This window comes from Aulonocara sp. 'chitande type north' Nkhata Bay, linkage group LG13 (assembly GCF_057382095.1).
Source record: "Aulonocara sp. 'chitande type north' Nkhata Bay isolate Kocher_YH1m ecotype deep benthic linkage group LG13, A_spYH_male_GT1.1, whole genome shotgun sequence".
NCBI classification, from domain to species: Eukaryota; Metazoa; Chordata; class Actinopteri; order Cichliformes; family Cichlidae; genus Aulonocara; species Aulonocara sp. 'chitande type north' Nkhata Bay.
Genome location: NC_141356.1, coordinates 27,502,231 through 27,523,658, shown reverse-complemented (window position 1 = coordinate 27,523,658; position 21,428 = coordinate 27,502,231). Strand labels below are relative to the sequence as shown.

The following is a 21,428-nucleotide window of genomic DNA, read 5'->3' as shown; positions in this document are numbered from 1 at the left end:
GGGATAGGTTAATTGGATAATCCAAATTGCCACTAGGTGTGAATGTGCGAGTGAATGTGAGTGTGAATGATTGTCTGTCCCTGTGTGTTAGCCCTGCGACAGACTGGCGACCTGTCCAGGGTGTACCCCGCCTTTCGCCCTATGACAGCTGGGATAGGTTCCAGCGCCCCCCGCGACCCTGAAAAGGATAAGCGGAAGCGAATGGATGGATGGATGGATGGATAGTCGGGCTGGGATTCTTACTTCCAAATAAGCTTTACAGTCTGATGTTATTAAAATATACTTTTAAATAGATTGTTAATATTTGTGCAAACTCTTCTTAAGAAGTCTAATCTTATTAGTCAACCTAGGGCTGCCTCTGGCCCCCACGCTCACTTCATATTACACTTTTACAGGATGTCTGCGTCACTGCATAGTTTTAACACTCATCACTGTACATTTCACAACGCTATGTAAGAAAAAAAAAAAAGACTAAAATGTATTTATTTATTTATTTTTTACCTAAAAAGAGTGACTAATTTGAAATCTACTCCACATTACCTTCCCATGTTTTCCACTCTTTTCCTCCCCACATGCACCAACCCTGTCACGGGCCCCTGGGGCTGGGGGTGTCGGGCTCTGCTTTGTCCCAGCCAGAGACTCTTCTTCTGCTTCAAAGCATGAAGAGCCACACAAACGCCTCCTGGTCTTTTACAGTCTGTCCGGTAGAGTTTGCTGTGGCCGTTCATTCGCCTTCCTCCTACCGGCTCCTCCCCGCCTGTGTATCAACTCCGTGACGGGTCACGTTATTGGAGGTCGGCAGTCGGTCGGTGTGGAAGCACTGCACTCTCTTCCGACGAGTGACTATCCTGCCTGTACTTACCATAAAATATTACTCAGAAGAGTTGACGGGAAAGCGAAACCAGACGAGAAAACCAGAGGGGGACTCTTATAAAATCCCGGCTTTGAGCGCTGCGACCGACAGAAGGCTGTAATCTGAAGCAAGAGGAGCGAGGATCTCACCGCGGACTGGATGACAAGCTCCACGGTATTATAGGTGCACCGGAGTCTGCCGACGACATGGAAGAGAAATAGTTGGTAACGTTACGCCTTTTCTTTTAAGAATACATCTGTTATGTTTCTGTGGGTTGCTGTAAGAAAAGCCGAGGAGTGCCTTCGCGTAATAAAATGTCAGTGTAACAGTTTATTTGACAAGAGTCACATTTGTTGTTCAGTGTCAAGTTCCCACTCGCTCTCAAAACGCCACAGCTTGTGTCGTCCTGTTCCCCAGCGAAGCCAAACATTACGCTGAAATATGAAGAAATGTAATTTATATATATTTATATATATTTGGTGTTGGGTTTCAGTGTAATGGCACTCTTTTGCTCTGAAAAGCAGGTTGTTACTACTTACTTTAAGCTTCATTTGTTAATTGCTGTGCCACTGTAATGCACTCCTAATAAGCCTGTAACTCAGTGCCCTGTGTGTTGGTTTGGCCTGTTTCCAATCTGTGCCATTTTAGTTGAATATAAGTGCAGTAAAAATTAAACTGTAATAGGCTCATTTTTTTAAAAAGCAGTGGTTCATTTAAACCAGTTCTTAAGCCTTTCCTTTGTTTTGTTTTTCATCAGTTTGGATTCAGCCGAGGTCATGGATGCAAGCTGGAAAAACTGCTTCGAAGAGGAACTTCTGTGTCCCATTTGCCTGAATGTTTTCGACGAGCCCATCCAGCTGCCGTGCAAGCACAACTTCTGCAAGGGTTGCATCTCTGAGGCTTGGGCCAAAGACACCGCCGCGGTCCGCTGTCCAGAGTGCAACCATGACTACGACCAGAAGCCCACACTGGAGAAGAACTTCAAGCTCGCCAACATAGTGAAGCGCTTCAATGCTTTGAACACTGAGAAAGCCCCCCCTGTGCTGCACTGTGTCCTCTGCAGACGAGGGCCCCCGCTGCCCGTGCGGAAAGTCTGTCTGCGTTGTAAGGAGCCCTGCTGCCAAACTCATATCCAGACGCACCTACAGCAGCCGTGTGCGGCGCCGGGACACCTGTTAGTCGATGCTGAGGAGCTGAGCGCTTGGACCTGTCCCAGTCACGAGGAGTACAGGCTGCTCCACTGTGAGGAAGAGCAGGTGGCTCTGTGTCCGTTCTGCTGCATCTCTCACTGCACTAACCAAAGACACACAGTCTGCGATGTTGATACGCAACGCATACAAATGCAGGTACAAATGCGCACACACACACACATACACACACACTCTCCTACAGGGCAATGAAAAGATTTCATTTGGTGCACACAATTCATGGGTAATTCTTTCAGTTCGCTAGTCTATAAAGGCCTTCTCTCTTTCCCTCCTCTTTAATCTGATGTAAAAGGACTGGACAGGTGAAAGCCACCCCTCTGGGTACATGGATAGCACACAAACACACATATATAGGCATACTTCACACACACACACACACACACACGCTGCTTTTAACCTTGATCATACCACCCACTCTTTACCGCCACGCCTTCCCATTAGCAGCGCTGTGCCCTTCGGATAAGTGCTGTGATGCAATCTGCATCCACCGGAAACGATGACCTATGTGCGGTGAGGGGCGGAAACGCGTGTAGTTTGTTTATGTTAGCTGATCAGTTTCAGGGTTCCAGGGTTGGAATGCTATTTTAGGGACATTTAGCAGGGAGGAAGAGGTGGAAATGAATTGAGAGTAAGAGCAAAATAGATCCTAATCTGGTTACGAATTGGCAACAATTAAATAATGAGCGTGTCTTGGCAGCCTTGACCTCAGGATGCGTAAAGAAACGAGGGCCAGCATGCCATGGCTGCCACCGCCATGTGGGGTTTTCCTCACTTTATTTCTGTTTCTTTGCTTTTCTCAAGACTAACGCAAGTAGCAAGGTGTAAAAACAGCCACCCACACCTTAAACACATTCCTTCCCTTCTCCTCCCTATCTATGGAAGCAATCAGAAGCAGATTTGTTTTACAGTTTGCCCTCTCGTCGTCTTTTTGATACTATTTAGTGAAGGCATTATTCCACTTGGGGAAAGTTACACATATTTCTTTCCAGGGTAAGTTCTAAATCAGTTGACCCTGGTTCAGAGCTATTATTGGGACAAAAGATGTCTGTTCAGCCCTTTCCACAGCTGCTCTCTGTGCACACTCATATGCACACACCCAGCCATCTTTCTGTTCTTTCACAACTGTATTTTCACAGAGCATATTGCACTGTGGAGTCACACTGTCCATCCCTGGACCTTCAGGCATATAATACACAGTGATTTATTGAGAAAAAAAAGTGTTAATAGCAAAAACTGTTGTGCTCCTTGTGTGCTGGGTCATTTGTTAAAGTAATACGAGACCACAGTGTCTTCTCGTCATTATTTGCTGAGAGGTCGTTCTCCTTCGCAGAGCTGTGGTCTATTTTGGTCTTAAATTCCCCGGGCAGCACTCTTGTTGCTTTTGGGATAAACAAAGACACAAAACCGACGTAGCAATGTTTGTATCTTTTAGTTATCTTTGGCTCTCAAAGGAGACTTTTACATTAACCTTTTGCAGACATGCTGGTAATTTCGAGATGAGAAAAGAAGCGTAATATAATAGTAATGTTCTCCCTGGGACAAGCGGAGGAGGAGCCCTCCCACACAACCTCACCTTGGCTTTCTCAGGCACCTCAGCAGGAAACCGTCGCTCATGGAAGCTCTGCTGTTTGAAGCTTCGTGTATCTGGGCTGGAGTGAGTCAGATACCCAGAATACTGAGGGCAGGCCACTGACATCAGAAGTAGGGAATAGTTGTCAGTTGATTGTGAAAGAGGCTCTCTGTTCATTGAGCCTGAGGCTCCTCATTTAAACATGAGCTTCCTGGCAACCTGTGGGTGTCTGGATGCCTAAATAGGACAGTGGGGAAAGTGATCATTGGCGGGCTTAAGCTTGATAAAGGTAGGCTTTCATGCTGCTACACTGCCCCAGCCCCTCTGTGCTATTTCAAACACACAAGACAAAAAAAAGGAATTGGAGGAAACACGACAAAAAGAGGAAGACAGAGTTGCTGAGCAGAAGCATCAAGACACAGAAAAGCTGCTGCTATAATGTGAAGCCAGCTCACATAAAGCAGCTCACGCACCATTTACGATACTAATAACCCAACAAAGTGCTCTTTCCTGTTTTGTCAATGCAGCATTCACACTGAGCTCGTGTGTGCCGTGTTACCAAAGTGATGAATAATACCAGTGCACCGTCTTAAGTTCAAAGGCACTGAGGAGGCAGGACATGAAAAAGTGAAGGAAAGAAGAAACACAGGCAGCCAACTGACACAAGTCCACCAGTTTGCAGGGTAGTGTCAGCTGTTACGGTTACTATCAGGTTGTTTGAAGAGGAGTGTTTAACTAAACTGCCTCTTGTGTAAGCAAGATGTGGTGTTGAGATGGAGTACAGGTGTAGGATGTGTTACAACTGTGCGAAACAGGATTAAAGACTACGCTGCTGATTTTCAACGTAAAGCCCTGCCAATTACACGAGAAGTGTTCGCGCTCAGTGCTAGCTGCATCTGAGAAAAACACTCAAAACAACATTTCATTAGTGAACATGTAAAATCCACTAACTGAACACATCACAGTGTGCTCGTGGTTTCTATATGTGATCTCATTGTTGGTGCACAAAGCAGAACTTGATATGTTATGGTGAAACCACCAAAAGCTTTAGATAATGACTCTGACAAGTCATTTGGAACATGAACCAACACGAGGCATTAATAATGCTTAAACTGTAAAGTCCTTAATAGAAATGTGCCTCAACTTTAATTGGGAGAATTAAGAAGAATAGTCTTCGAGGTGTGTGGTACAGGGCTTGCTGCAGCCCTTGCTGAACTTATTGTTGTTCTTTCCATGAATGATATGAAAACCTCTGCAAGTGCAGCTGTTAATTACATTCACCCGCATGGCTGTATGATATAGGGCTTACTTCAACAGTTCACTTTATTTCTCCACATACACATGCATACACACTCTATAGGTGTCAGTATAACAGCCCATTAAGCTGTACTCATAAAAATGTATTCTTGATTTCACTTGTGGGACCAATTTTTTAAAAACATAGTCAGCACTGCAGGGTGATGCAGCAGTTAATTCACGAACGAAATGCAGTGTTTTTCCTTCTCAGCACTTAAAGCTTCCCTCATCGATAGTTTTATAGCTACCGTGGATCAGAAACTGTGTAATGTTAGAGATGTCGCTGATAGAAATGACTCCGAAGCTCAAGTGTCAGTGGCAGTTCCCTCAGTTCAGCTGAGCTTTTGAGCATCTTTCAGTTAATTGATCCGGTTTTACTTATTTGGGTCACTCCCATCCACTACTTTTCCAGCTGTAGGAGACAGCTGTAGATAGCTTTGAGAAACCAGCTGTCCACTGCCTGCTCAGCATCAAATAGCAGAGTATCTCAGTCACATTAAAGTTTACAAATGTAGAGACTAGCTAACAGTAACAAGCAGTTAGAAGACAAATAGGGGTTGGAGTACACTAAAAACAGAGCAAAATTGGTGGCTAGTAATATTTTTAAACCTTTATTTAACCAAGAATGAAGTCTCGAGAGTTAGCATGTTTTGGAAGAGTGTCCTGGGCCAGTATAGGCGGCGTTAACTTCGGGTGCAGAGCTAAAGCTCCCAGAGAAAAGCTGCACAAGCACAGGAAGAGCATGTAAACTCCACACACAAGGGCCCTGCCCCAGGTTCAAATCCAGAACCCTCTTGGTTTGAGGCAATAGTGCTAACCACCAGACTACTACGCTGTCCCAAAATGAGTGCCTGGATAGAAATTTTGTCAGTTTTTGTGGCCAGCCTTAAAATATGCTGAAGCAGTAGAAATACCACTTTTGGGTCTTTCCCATGTCAGTGCATTTACTCTCAGCTGCCCAAAATACATGTCATATAATCCACTCTGCTTCCTTTGAGTGTTAGGGGAGATAAACGTATTCCTGCTGTTTCCTAGGTGGACAAATCAGTAGTCTTCTTCACTCAAAAGAACTGTTCTGATAACAAGCATAAGTGAGTTATTATGGTACATTTGGCTACTATTTTATGCCATTTAGAGTCTTTCTTTGTTATTTTGTTGAAACTATATACACTGTTGAAAGTGTTCACTGTGGTAAACTATAGTGGCCAGCCTGTGGATGTCCATTAGACAGCACAACGTGAGTGTTGCAAGCAGCTGAAGAGGTCTGTTGCTGTGATACCACAATGTGACTACCCTGAGACTCACTCACTCGAGACCACAGGAATGTCCTCATTCTCCCTATCTCTCTCTCTTTTGGGCGAAACTTTTTTTTCTCCTTTTTCTTTTGGTTTCGCTCTCTTTTTGTATGTCTTTCTCACTCTCTTTCTATCCGTTCTTGGCATGTGCAAGCATCGCCTTTCCTCTCGTCCCCTTTCTCGGGTGCATGCTCATTGGGAGGGAGGGAGGAGACCTCGGCACTGTGCACACAGACATGACAATCTGTCACTGACACACAGGCCAATGCAAACAATGGGAGCAATGCATGTGGCAAAATGAGAAAGTGCAGGGGGGGGGGTAGTGAGGCACCCCCGCTCCCTACATACACATGAGATTTCACATATGACTACATACACAAGACTTTGTTGCCATGACAGCAGGTTTTCTCTTATTTGGGTACGCGGCCTTTCCAATGCAGAAACAGTTCATTAAAAAGTCTACCTGCCCTCCCCTGTTTCTAGTTAGTTGTCAGTCTGTGACAGCAGATTGATTCCCAGCCTCTGCAGTAAATGGGGAAGGATTATGTTCAGTGGATTTTTTTTAACTGGCTCTTGGCTCTTGTGTACCCACAGAGGAAGTAAGCTTGTCCCAACAATGGAGCTCATTTGACACAGCAGGGTCAGCGTCAAACTTTGGAGCAGTCAGAGAATGATTTGTGCAGCCATGTTTGCCTTTGCTCTCCGAATGCCTAAATGCATGTTCATGTCGCTGGCAGCTGACTGTGGAGAAAGTTGTCTCGATGCCTCGTGAAAAGCAGCTAGGTATGCTGCGGTCACAGCCGAGGCCCAAGTTTTTCAGAGTTTCTAAATGTATGGGTATCTTTGTTTTTAATTTTCAGGGCATCTTGTTGTGGTTCGCCTATCTAATCCATCCTATCTGTCATTCCTCCACAGGCCATGCTAATGAGGCAGCAAGACAGACTGGAAGGTCGTGTTCAGAACATCGATGAGCACCTCAACAAGCTGGAGTCAGACAAGACACTGATGAAGGTGCATTTTCAATTCCGAATGTTATGTGAATGTTATCAGCATGGGGGTTTGTGCTATAATTTTGTCTGCTGTAATGAAATTACTCTACCGTTTCTCACTCTTGGGAAATCAAAGGTAAATGTAACTTTAACTATGACTGGCAGGTGCAGCAAAGTGAAAATGGATTTAACAAACGACTTTCCCACTTTCATATTGAACAAGAACAGCATAGATTCCATAAAATTGTGTGTCTGTTAATAAAAATTGTAGTATCTGTTTGTTAACATCAGTACTTTTAGTCATTTAAAAATGCATTTCTGCGTGTAAACGTGCATACTTGTGTATCCTGTGACCACAGGATGCAGTGTCTGAACTGAAAGAGCGTGCAAGAGCCCAGTATCAGCGGATGCATGCGCTGCTAGAAGCAAACCAGGCTGAAACCATGCAGATGCTGGAGAGCACCTACAACTCGTACGTGAGGAAGAACTCCCAGCAGGTGCTGCAGCTCAACGAGAGGCGCCACGAAGCAGAAAAACTCCTGAGCTCAGTGCAAACATTCTTCCAAAAAGCAGGCAGTTTGAATTTCATGAAGGTACAACAAATCTGCAAATTGTTTCTATTTATCGAACATGAACCTTTATCTCTATGACCCCTTTTCACAGTTCTTGCATCTGCATCAGACAGTGATACTTTTGAGGGATATAAAATGATGTTGTGATATGAAAGCATGCGCAGTAAACCCTGATGCATCTTATAATAACTGTTAGTGAGACATTTGAAGGTGTGTGGGAATGACCCGTGAAACTTTTGTTTTTTTCATTTCAGAATACAAAACCTTATCAGCTCCTCATGGACAGGTAAGAAGTTATTCTAAGATATTCATTTCTTTGGACTAACTCAGTGATGTTTTCATGCAAGCTTTTTAGTGCACTGATCATCATCTTTATTCATTGTGAGAAAAACAGCCAAACTATCAAATATGTCCTTGTACAACATTCAACTGTTGCGTTGTTTTCAGTGGAATTAGCTAAATGTAGCTTTAGCGGGTGTACTGGTAATAAAAGCAGGCAAAAAACAACAACAACTCCAACAGAGGTCAAGCAAGCGAAATATAAGCAAAGGTCAGAGAAAACAGCAGTAGAACAGATAAACCCATGTGTTTCCCCTATGATGTATAAATGGAAAATACTCTGTGATGAATTATTTCAAAAACCTGATCATAAGCAGGAGGGGTTGTCTCCTTGCCACATGTTATTTGCTTGTTTAATGGTGGGACTGGGTGAGCCTCACAGTTTTCTAACATGCTGCAGTGATTTTAACTATTCATTTGTCACTCCTGGCCTCAACAACTTTTTTTTAGCACTATGCATAGTGTTTTTAGCAAGTTAAACTTTGACCCTGCACACTACAGCCAATGGATCTACAGTCCCCTGGACAGCATGATTTTGGTGTGGATGTCCAGTCTAGGGTTGCCAACTCCCTGAAAAATAAATAAGGGACACCTCGTGGCCAGGGCCGGGCAACCCAGTTGTCTTCACCCTTCCCAGTGTGGTGAATTTTCTAGCTCTTTTTTTGTGTGTGAAATTATTTTTTTTAACCCTTTGACTTGAATTTGATTTAAGTAGATGTGTATTCTTTGTGATATGAACACATGTGAAACAAATGATCATTTAGCCATTTATTTTTAGCTCAAAATGACAACATTAACACAGTAAAACAGGTCTCTTTCTTAAACAGAAGCCTGTCATGCTTAACTTTTGAGAATAAAAGTAAATCTTTCTTTAAAAGCACTCTGTCCTGCTTAACTTAAAATAATAGAAAACAATAGAAAGAAAAATATTCTTGTAACAGTGCACATTTAGTGCATTTAGTACAATTGGCTTCAGTTGAGGTATTATTTCAGCTTTTCTAATGCTAATCAGCTGCTCCTGTTTGTAAACCCGCTTGTTCCCATGATTACGCATCATAACTCATCATCATTATTCATCTATGTATTACTTTTATGTATTAGTCATCAATTTGTTGTAATCATCTATCCTTGCAGTTGTTTATTACACAAAATAAATTATATTATCACACTTCTGGCCACATAGCGCTGATATTCACTGCACATGCCCATATTAACGTTTTCCAGCCAGGTGTTTTCCTTTTCCCATTCTTCCCTTTCTCTGAGGGGAACAAACATTGCTGCTCTAACGCTGGGCTCACACTGTGCGGTTTTAGGCCCATTTTGAGCCGATTTTTGAGTGATCGGACCGATTTTGGCCTTCATCGTGCGTCGTGTAGTATACGTGGGGTAACGAGAAGTGATTAACACCTCACGACCAGCTCCCGATCATCAATCGCTCGTGAGGGTGTCACCACAGGCGCTCACACTGCTCGCGCGCAAACGTAAACGTTGGTGAAAAAGACGGCGCAGCACGGCTGTGCAGCGTGTGATCTGGACACAAGCGATGGAGGCACAACTTGTAGAACTTTGAAAAGCTCATCCGAGCCTTTTCGATGTGGCATCACAAAATTATCACGACCACAACAACCGTGAAAATAGTTGGATTTACACTGCTGCTCAATCACAGCTGCCTGATCAGTGTTTTTCATTAGCAATTTAGCAAAGTTGATGGTGGTGGTGTGTCTGTGTGAGTGAAAGACAGAGAGAGCGAGCGACAGATTTTCTGTTATAACCTTCATGTTATGGAGGCACAGTGTGAGCACTCAGGTCGCATCAGAGCATCGGGCGGTATAGTGTGAGAGTACATCGTGACATACGAACTTCTAACCTCTGCGAGTCAATCGTGCAGTTTGAGCAGGAGCTGAATAACGTGACTGAAAAAAATCGCACAGTGTCTGCCCAGCTTTAGGTGTACTGTCATCCGAGACTTGCACCGCAGTGTCAGCGTTTGTTTCCCTGTTGGCCATGCTTCTTGTTGTGGTCATCTGTTGTCTTCCGGTATTTTCTCCGCAAGCGACCTTTCCTCGACCAATGAGATGAGCGGTAATCTGAATTGTCATACTCGAATTGTCATAAGTGTGCTGTCAGCTCATTGGTCACAAAGCAGGAGAGGGGCTGGGAATTATGTTTTCAAACAAAGTGTTAAATCCATAAACATTTATAGACTACTTTTGATTCTCACTGTATTACGGGACAAAGTGCGTCCCTTATTAGCTCAATACGGGACGTGTACTTTTGTTTCTAAATACGGGACGATTCCGTTTTTTAAGGGACGGTTGGCAACCCTAGTCCAGTCTGAGGTGGATGGGTTCACCTCAGACGTTCACTTGGCTGCAAAGTTTTTCCCGATAGTCTTCTTTCTGCCATATGGTGACATTTATCTTTAGCTGTCGGGGACTTTCAGTATATACTCTTATTCACAACAATTTAGGCCTCATCTTCCTAATATGCTAATATTAGCCTAACCATAGCGCTGTAGCTAGCTACCTCATGGCTAGCTACAGGTAGCAGGTCAATTGATGGTTTATTCATGTATAGGTTTATTTATGTAAATCACAACAACAGTTGTCTCAAGAAAGTATTCAACAATGAAGGAACCCCCTATTAGTAAGCACTTTGCAACAGTAAGAAGGAAAAACTTCCTTTTAACAGGAAGAAACTTTAGGCAGAACCAGGCTAAGGGAGGGGCAGCCATCTGCTACAAGTGGTTACGACTAAACATTCAAACATCCGTTATTAAGTTTGCAGTTTGTATTATGTCAAGAGGTATAGCATGGCTGTACTTTTTTTTTCGTACTTCAGTAAAAACATGTTATCTCATTTGTAGGTGTCAGCTAGTTCACATCTAAAGCTGCATCTACACAGGAAGTGATTAGCACTTAAAGCTGATGGTTGATTGCTAGCAGACATGCCAGGTTCCGGTTGCATAGCTAACCGACCGATGTATTTACTGAGCTCTCACATGTCAATAACCACCATTCTGTGCAGTAATTGGTAGTGACCTCCCCTCAAAGTAGAAAATTGTTTTATCTTGACTTCACATCACCAGTGGTTAGTCAGGTGAAGTTGACAAACTTTCTAAGGTCTGTGCTCAACATGTCGATTCGCAAATCTTGTGTTGAGGCAGATTAGCTTCTAACTCTGCTAGACCTTATTACTGGGAGAAAAGTCACACTAGTCATTTTATTGTTGAAAGAAGTTGGACTATTTTTAACTTAAGCATTTCAACATGTTATCGTTAGGGGTGAGTCGGTGCTTGTTTGCTTTTGGGAACTGATGGAGCATTTAGACTTGAAAGTCACTGGTTTTCAGACTCAACAAGGGGATATTTCCAAAAAGTTCTTACAATGGCCACTTCAAACTGGGTTTTAAAATGCCCAACCTTTGGCACCAGAACTTTTACAGTCTGTTGTAAAAACAGGTTTGTCTGTTTAGCCAATTTTGTAGCTGTATCAGTTTTAATAATGATTAAACTGGTGCAATGATTACAGTCAAACTTTGCATCCTATTTAATCATGCAGTGAGCTACCAATGGAAATAACCAAGCTAGCTAAGGTAGTGTTGATAACTTCGCAGCACTATCATCTTGTCCAAATTTAATCACAGCCAACTTTAAAAAAGAATATTTATATTTTTTAAATCTCAAAGTGCAGAGTGTCTCTAACAATTCGATACTAATGATTTTACTGTTGTGTTTCTTTTTACAGGTCAAACTCACATCTGAATAGCATTATCCCTCCAGTCAGAGTGGGCCAGCTCCACTCTCATCATTTGCTGTCCGACCTGTCAACAAAAGAGAAGAACTTGCGAAAAATGCTGGAGGGTAGGATTAAATTACAGAAAAATAACTATAGATGAGTTTTTCAGAGATGTATTATCATTAGAATTAGCACTCATCTCTCTGTCCTACCTCTACTTGTCATTCTCAGAACCGTTCAATGAGTCGCCTCTTCTGGAGATTGTGCAGTCTCACAGCAGCTCTGCTAGCTCCCAGTTGGGGACTAGTTCAGGAATACAGAAGAGGAAATACAGCATGGCGTTCCTGGAGGCTAACCCAGAAAACTCCCAGAATCCTCCACCTTTGCTCTACAGCAGCAAAAAACCCTTCCTGGCCAACCAAGGTCACCGGGCATCATCTGTATATGCCTCTGAAGTCCTCTCACAGAATCCTCACACTGGCCCTGGTCATAGTCGGCTCCTAGATACTTCAGCCCATCACATGGTGGGTCTAGGGTCCAGCTCTAGCCACCACTCAGGAACCATATTCCCATCCTCCCACTTCTCAAGTGTTGGTGCCTCACAACAAGCCGTGTACGAAGGGAGGAAAGTACTGATGTGTACTTGCTGCTCCAGGGCCCCTGCTGCTTGCGCCCGGCCTCCGTACCCAGCGTCGGACACCTTCCCCTCTGTGACCTCTCAGGAGTTTGCCCCACATGCCCCTCTACCTGCAAGTCAGCCACTGCAGCATTTTCCCATGAGGGGACTGATGGAAACATCGCAGACAGCCAGACATGCTGAATTCTATGGGCTGTACGGCCAGTCTTCAACCAAGCATTACGGGACCAAATAATAAACCCAAATCAGCATCCGTTCTGTTTTATTAGATCACGTTTGGCATCAAGAAGTTCCATGTTTGCTTTTTTTTTTCTCCTTTCCATTTTGATTCAGAGACGCAACCCCAGATTATATCTCCACACACCTTTATGACAATCACTCTTGACATTTATTTGAAACCATTTGGGGAGAACATGCCCTGTTAACTTGTGTAGCTCTGTTTACTCCCCGAATCACAGTGACAGTACTAATGATCTAATTTGAAAGCATTATTTATTGTCTGTTTCAGTTCGACTGGAAGTGCTAATGTGAATAATGTAGTCTTAAATCCATTCAAACTTAAGAAATGACATATTCTTCAGGGGTCCTGGCATGGGACTCCAGAGACTCCAGTGCCTAAAGAGACTGTTAACACACTTGTATTGTACTTGCAATTTCCTAACTCTTGATTAATTCCTGTTTGCAGCTGAAAGCATGCAGGGAGCCTCTCCATGCACTCCAAAGTCCATGTGGCTTTAGAAAAAAACAACAACAAAAAAACACTGGACTGCAAATGTTTTGTTTTTTTCCAGATTCAGGTTTTTCCATTAGTTTTTTTTTTTTATAGAAGATTATGAATAAACCAAAATCTTTTGAATAAATAAAAAAGCATATTACATGACCTTTCATTGTATTTTGAGCACTGGTTTTCAAAAGTAATCCGCTGGGTATGCTAGTGTGTACTTTAAATCAGGTGACGCGCTGGTTATTTTAAACGCCGTGTCTGATTATAGTTTGAGGTCTATTTGTCCTAAGAAGCAAATTGTGCGATTTGTTTGGGTAAAGAGCTTTTCCAGGGTGACTCACTGAGTTACACATGAAAACAAAAAATAAAGAGAAGGTGTTACAGTGGTACATCCGACCCTGCTGCTGACCAGCAAAGCTTGTAAAACAGAGAGAGGGAAAAAAAGACTGAAAGGCGGAGGAGGTTACAGAGCGGCCCACAGCAGGCCCATTATCTGCCAATTTAGGACAGTTCACTTCCTTGTCAGCATCCTGGTCTCTGGCAAAAATCTCTGTGTCATCCCTCTTTGTCTTGTTATTGGAGCTGGTTGTCAAGTTAGGTCAGAGAACAGGAATAACCAATGAGCAGCACCTTCCCTCTCCTCTCTCCCTTCCTCTTTCATTTTCCAGAGCTCGATGCAGAGGAGGAGAGGAGGGTTAGAGCGGAGGATGATATAAGCGCAGAGTTTTAATGAGGATCTACTTATCTGTCACTCATACTCCTTTCATTGTTCCCCTCCCCCATTTAGCGAGATAGCAGGAGCGAGCTTGGGATGGTGGGGGCAGCAAAGTCAGGGTCGAGGGGGGAGTAGCAATGGTAAGGCACATCACTTATTTATAGGTTATAAAACCTTGCTCCCTCCTATATGGTCCAGTCTGCTTTTAGTTTTTTTAGTTGTTGTTTTTTTGTCTTCTTTGAAATCTGTTTCACTTCCATGATAACTCGGCCTCCCTTTAGCAGCAAATGCACGAGGGAGAGGAGTGAGAGGAGCTGAGGTTTAGTTACAGTGTGGCAATCTGACAATGTGCGTATGTGTGTGTTTGTGTGTAAGCCAATTAGCATTCCCCTTGTTCACTGTCCCTTCTCGCTCTGTGTGTGTGTGTGTTATTAATAAAACATACAGCAGATGTTCCAAAGGAGCATTTTATCCATATGATCATTTTTATTTATAGAGCCCTATTAAATCAACGATCCATTCTATAGAGCGGGGTTTGCATGTGCTGTTTTTCTTTTTTTGTTAGGTCTCATAAAAGAATTGGAAATTTTGTTGAATCGTTCTCTCGTGCATTGTGTTGCCCTGTCCTAACTACAGGCACAAACACAGGGCTGGACGAAAAGCCTCTATGGTATGCTTGTTCTTGGTTTGCGTTGCCTTGTGTGCGGGCTCTGTGCAGACGAGTTGAATCCTGTTTTATAAGTGAATGTGTGCTCAGGTGTCGCCACACAATCAGGCGGTTAGTGCGTTGCATCGTATATGTGCATAATTAGGCTTGTGTGAGAGCTCCGCGAGGTCACGTATAGGGTAAAGGCTGATGCGCTGACAGCTGTGCTCTGTTGTGGCAGGTGTGTCGGGGCTGTATATGTATGAGAACAACACGCCCGTGCCTGCAGCAGGACATGAGCCTGCAGTACGTGTGCTCAGTGTGCAGGAAACTGTGCAGCTGTTGTTTGTATGCTTTTGCCAGTGACTAGAGATATTGGAGTCAAGGTAGGAACTGTTTCTCTCTTTTTCTCCCCTGACATTTATTACTAATTCTGATCTTCAGGGTCTGTTTACCTATGATATGATCTTGATACTCTGACAAATGTTTGCAACCTCTAATGCCAGTAATAACTGCAATATTTGCATCACAGCCCGAGCTGAAAGTGAGACAGTGATTTGGAAAGTATTCAGGCACCCTTTTCTGTGTCAAGCCACACTAAACCACACGTTTCAGAGTGGTTAGTGAATGTATTACTGACTAAAAATCATTCATATAAGTAGTGTTCAGTTCTTTATACTTTTTACTTGTCCTTTGGCAATAATTGGAGCTTCTAGGCTACAATCTTTGCACACCTGGCTTAAGATAGTTTATTTTATTCTCTGTGACAGCTCTGTCAAAGTGGATAACAAACGTGTACAAACTGACAAGTTCAGATCTTGCCAAAGATGTTTTAAACGGTTTAATTCTGCTCCACTAGTTACAGTCTGAGACTTGTTTCGAAACCACTTTTCTTTTGGGTGTAATACAGATGTCAGCTTAAGGGATGCCGAAGTGACCTCTGTGATGACGAGTCAAAGAAATCTACAACCTCCCCAGTTTGTCTGGTAAGAGCAAGAGGATTGTGATGACAATAAATCCATGTCAGTAAACATATATCTGTTGATCATTCATTTATTAGAAGGAGGTACTCTTCCATGAATGTGCATACATAACTTAGTGTTTGTGTGTGTGTGTGGTTTCTGACCCACCCAGGACCAGAGAGAGTCTTTGCTGAGCTTCACAGATACTCCCACTGTAATCCAGAAACACCAGTATAACTGTCCCGAGAAAAGGAAATAGCACAGCAGTTCAGTCATCCCCAGAATGGCTGACCTTCCTCCCCTTGGCTTAAGACTTCCTTGTATTCCCAGCATTTTATTATATGTTTGGGGCTATTCCTCATCATCGATTGGGAGCAGTACAGAGAATAGATGGGGGGATGGATGACCTTTTGAACACTGGGTGACTGTTGTCATGAAAGGCGACTCCCACTCTCCCAAAGCCGATGCACTCTGGCGATGGTATCTTGCAAGACCTACATGCATTTAGCCAGAATCCTTTTCCTCATCCTTCCTGTCGGGCTTTCTGACCCCAGCTGCAAAGAAGACCATCCAACAGCAGTGCCTGTGTCCCACAAACACGATTCTACATGTTTGCTGAGTTTTTATTTTCAGACATCCTTTACATGTGATTTGAAACACATGAAGCAGACTGTTATGTGTCTTTTACTCAGAACTGCTCGCGTCTGGTGGCGGTCAAACTTCCTGCAGGTTCTCCGATCTCTACAGAAAACATCTGAAGTCTTCTTGCAATAAATGCTGAATTCTTGGTCACATACCAGACCAATTAAATATTTACTCAGACATCCTACTTAGTCTGGCTGACTCTAAGAAGAGCCCTGGTCATTCCGTTACTTGGGTGTTTCTCCTAATAACCACTCAAACTTTTATAAATGGATTTAGAACCAGCACCTCAATGCAGTTTCCAGTCATAATGGCTGCTATTGTCTTGCTGTGCAGTGTGAATTGTAGAAGCTTTATATACACAGGTGTGTGCCTTTCTAAACTATGGCTAATCAGTTTGCCAGTTTGCCACAGGTGGACTCCAGCAGAGCTCAAGGACAGTTAAAGTAAACAGGATGCACCTGACCACAATTTGGATTCCCACACAAAGGGTGCAATGACGTTCGTAAAGGAGAAAATGTTCTAAAATGATTTTACGTTATGTTCACAGTGAACACAATGGAGTGTGCAACAGCTGAACAGATCTAGTGAATTTTTTCAGCTGGGTACGGTTTGACTTCCTCTGTTACTCAGACCTTTGATTAGTATTATTGACATAGTCAGAAATGCATTTGCGCAGCTTCCAGCTTGTGTAACCGCCCTGCCTGTTCCAGTTCAGCGGTGGATATTAGAGGTGGCTGACATGGATGCATTATGTACTAACTTACAGTATGGCAGAAATGCATTTGTCACACAAAGCTTTAACAGTCCTTCCATTAACACTGTCAGGAACATGAACATGCCCAGCTGAATGCATACGGAGCAGCCATTCATCAACCAAGCAGAATTCTAACCTTCATCTGATAAGACCTTTGAAATCTGTGCCAAAACTCTAATCCAGGATAGCAGTGCATACACACACACACACACAAGTGCACAAACATCAAAGACAAAAATCTGTAGCCAATGTTTATTGATCTGCAGCCAATGTTTATTGATCTGCAGGTCTATTTTTGCTCGGGGAAATCATTCTAACATAAACCAGCCCTCTGTCAAATTTGAGCTGCAGGGAAACAGGCAACATTCATGCAATGCATGTTAGAGTGAAGCAGTGAAAATAAGCAAAGGAAGATGTATAAATGCAGGTAAGCAGAATCAGTGGATGTGCATATATGTGTGTATATTTGTGTTTTTGGCTGTGTATATATGAAGACATGTGAGATCAGTGCTTTTGAACGTGTCAGAGATCTTTCACGGAGACAAGCTGGATTAATTAGAGACAGTACAAAGTGATGTCAGTCGTTGCCATAGGAACTTTGTGCTACACTAGTGACACACTCAAGTGTCAGAGGTGCAAACTATTAAAGTGTCTTTACTCTTGTACTCTTGGAGTGAACCATTGCGGGGGGGTTAAAGGTTGGTTTGGAAATGATCAAAATAAGAACTGTACTGAAATTTTACTTGAATGAAAACCTTTTTAAAGTCAAACTTGAACATCATTGTTGCAAATGGCAGCATTAAATGTGAGCTTTGTGGATTTCACTTTCAATTTGAGTTTCAGCCAAGTATTTACCAAACAAGCATCAGTTGCACTTTACCGTACATGCTGGTTTCTCAGGAAGACATGCAGTTACCTACTACTTCGTTAGCTATACCTCGCTAGTGACGTCTTGCTCCCCTTTTAATAGACAACACATATGAAAGGTGCTTATTGGATGGAGATCTGGTTACAGTGGAGGCAATTTTAGTGAACTCACTGTCATGTTCAAGAAGCCACTTGAGATGATTTAAGCTTTGTCACATGGTGTATTACCTAACTGGAAGCAGCCATCAGAAGATCGATACAGTGTGGTCATAAAAGGGTGGATGCACTGGCAGCAGTAATGCTCAGGTCGGCTGTGGTGTTTAAATTAAGCTCAGTTGTGTGCCCAGAAGACATCCATCACACCATTACACCATGAGCCTTAACCACTGAAGGCAGGATGGATCTGTGCTTTCCTGTTGTTTATACCAGATTCTGAACCTATCCTGTGAATATTGCAGCTGAAACCTTGAATCTTGTTCCTGGCTAACAGGAGAAGCACCCAGTGTGGTCTTCTGCTGCTGCTTCACTGATGTTCATCTGCACAGCATGATTGTAACAAGTGGTTATTTGAATTACAGTTGCCTTCCTATCAACTCAAACCAGTCTGGCCATTCTCCTCTCACCTCTGACATCAACAAGGCACTTCCCCCCAGAGAATCTTACTATATATCCATTTTTATTTGACAGTGAAATATACTTTAGCTATGTTTTATGTTTTAAGCTATGATCTATGCATATATAACACAACATATGATAAATATATTATATATAATACAGAAAAAACAGGAAAACTCATAAATATAAGGAACTTGATACAGTTTCTGATTTAAATATTTATTCATTATTAGTGTTTGTTTTACAGGAGAATATATTTTAGATAGGATTAGGCTACAGATGTTAGTCATTAATGCCATGTTTACATAGTTCTCACTACAGTGGTTTTGGAAAACAAGCCAAACTGTTTAGCCCTCCTTGGCCTGTTGCTTTGTGTCCTGATTCACGACCCCAAAAAATAATTAACATTTTCTGATAGCATATGGTTCAGATTTGGCCTGGGTTATCATCCTAGATGAATGAGCCTTCGTAGGGTTAATAATCGTCCAGTTCATGCAGGATCGGGTCAGAGAAATGGTGAACAGCTGTGGGCTGACAAATGACACTTCCTTCATTACCAGCACAGCTGAACTTTGACCTCGCCGGTCGATGCATGTCAGACATGGTTTGTCCAGGACCTCCAAGTTCAGCAGGGTCTAGAGCTACGATCCAAACTGCACGTTTGCAGGATATAGTCATATTTTAAAGAGTCCTGTTCTGGCAGTGAAGACTGATGCTATGTTGTGTGATCTCTTCATATGCCATTGGTTCTCAGATGCGTTTTGCATGCCCATCTTCATATGCAGAAAAAAGCTAATAATGCCAAAAGAATTAATGTTAAATTTTAGCGAAGTAAATGTCATCACAATAACATTTTTGTCCTTTTTTCTTTTTAAATTTGCCCTATAAAAATCCTTTTCATTAAACTTAGTCAAATTACATATTTAACCTGCTCAGTCCCAACACGTATCAGTGCCTCTTTTCCCCACCCGTGAGGCCCAGCATCATCCACCAGCAGCTTTCTGTTTCGTTAGCTTTCAATGAGCTAATGAAAGAAATTAGTGACTCAGTATCAGTCATTTCTATGGTGAGCTAAGCTTTGGCAAAGATCAAGCTGGATGCTTTCTCCATTGTACTTCATGGTACTTTCCACTCACTGGTGACTAACAATGAATAAAATCACAAATCAACCATGTGGCTTACACATTTACCTGGGAGGAGACAGAAAATCCTCTGGATTTACATCAGGAAGAGCATCTGGCATAAAAAAGAAATCTGTCAAACTAAACATGCAGAGCTACTTGGTGTGGCAACACGGGTGTGGTGATCCCTTGTGAAAGTGTTTCAGTGAAAAAAAATGATGATATACTTCCACTGTCCCTCAAATGTCTGTGACGGTAAGGAGGGTTTCAGCAGTAGATTTGGCCTCCCTGTGTTAGTCAGTATATTGTCACAGACCCAAGCGCTGCTCTGGACACAGCTGTAACCTCTACTTGAAAGTGAGCGTTTAATGCCCCACGCAGATGCTGGACCATAAAACCCTGATAAGCAATAAAAGTGCTGCAAAGGTTCACAAAACTCCCACTCAGCACCGACCAGTTGGATGTGGTTTATGAGTCAGAAAATAAGAAGCAGCACCACCTGCTCCGAGTGAAGGTGACATTAACTAGTTGGAAGACTGTTACACGCTGATTTGCTGTGTGACGCATCACCGAGGTTTTTAAACTGTAGTGGTGTGGAATCTGGTGAATCTTCCCAAAAGGTGTGACACATACACTCATCCAAAATCCAGAGCAGGTAATGTAACGTCATGTGGGGTTAGTGCATGTGTTGTTTTTTCCCCTCACGGACTAGAGAAAAAGATGGCTTTACCGGTCTGCAGGTAGCAGAAAGCTGCCGTCAAGGGGTCAGGTGCCCATTTCTCAAGTCACCGTAGTGGCAGCATAGCTTGTGGTGGTGTTAGGCTTTTTCGGACATCTGGCAGTGCTGCTTGTAAGCAATCGCTCCCTCAGCTTTTCTTCTGTGGGACTGCTGCCCATCACTGTGAAGAGATGATCAGTATAGATGTCTGTGTTTAAAAGGATTTTACAATTTCCAACTCACTATAAAAAAAAATAAGTTGGCAAAACTTTGGACAGCAGTTTATGTATTTTGCAAGTAACCACTCGGTATGCATGGCTGTGTAGGTTCTCCAGTTCATGGTAGTCTTAAAGGCTTGAAAAAAGAAGGCAAACGGACTTCTTTAAGTGTGTGAAGACATTTCACCTCTCATCCAAGAGGCTTCTTCAATTCTAAAAACAAAAGGTGGAGAGTCTCAGGTATTTAACCCTTAGTGGGGGTTGTCCCCTTTGGAGGTGGTTGTTGACCTGCTGTTGATCATGTGTGTCATCACATGAATCAAGGTGTGGAAAAAGGCGTTGGTGATTACCATCACTGGGGTTAAGTGTGAAACCACTGTGAACCTTGCCCTACTATATAATGTGACCTTTGAGGTCACCTGAGGCTAAGTCTGAATCGGGTTTGAAGTGCGTGGGAAGGGTTCTCAAAGACTGCGTTGTAGGCGGCTGACAGTTGGTGTCTTGAAACACCACCACTGTTCAATGATGGTCGTTCACAGTAAAGGAGGACATGGATGACCTTTATGCTTTAAGCGCAGGTGTACAGCTGAGCTTCTATGATGAGCCATGTGTTTGTGGGGTGGCTGTCTGGTCTCTCCTGTGTAGCAATCCAAGTACTCCTCACTGCACTGCACAGCATACAGTCTTATTTAGCTTGTATTTGGGAGTTTTTTTCTCGGGATATAGTGTTTATTTCTAAAGATATGGCTGGATTTGAAGGGCATTGGTGGGTCATTCTTGGAGAAAATTCTCATGAGCTTCTCTGGTAAACCTGCTACCTGGGACTCTCCACCTTTTATTCTTAGAACTGAAGACGCCTCTTTTATGAGAGGTGAAACATACTTAAGTCCAGGTACCTTTTCTGTTTAAAGCTCTTAAGAACCACACCCATCTAGTTAGAAAAACTA

The 21,428-nt window shown here is 42.9% G+C and overlaps 1 protein-coding gene across 1 annotated transcript; it reads left to right on the top strand.

The window, feature by feature from the left end:
* Window positions 1-710: 710 nt before the first annotated feature.
* LOC147316251 (E3 ubiquitin-protein ligase TRIM8-like) lies at window positions 711-13,376 on the top strand. The gene is made up of 7 exons (XM_086259591.1): window positions 711-1,077; window positions 1,611-2,199; window positions 7,138-7,233; window positions 7,571-7,804; window positions 8,038-8,069; window positions 11,869-11,984; window positions 12,091-13,376. Exons 2-7 carry the CDS (start codon window positions 1,630-1,632, stop codon window positions 12,729-12,731), a joined length of 1,689 nt encoding a protein of 562 aa, XP_086115717.1. The 5' UTR covers window positions 711-1,077; window positions 1,611-1,629; the 3' UTR covers window positions 12,732-13,376.
* The last annotated feature ends 8,052 nt before the right edge of the window (window positions 13,377-21,428 follow it).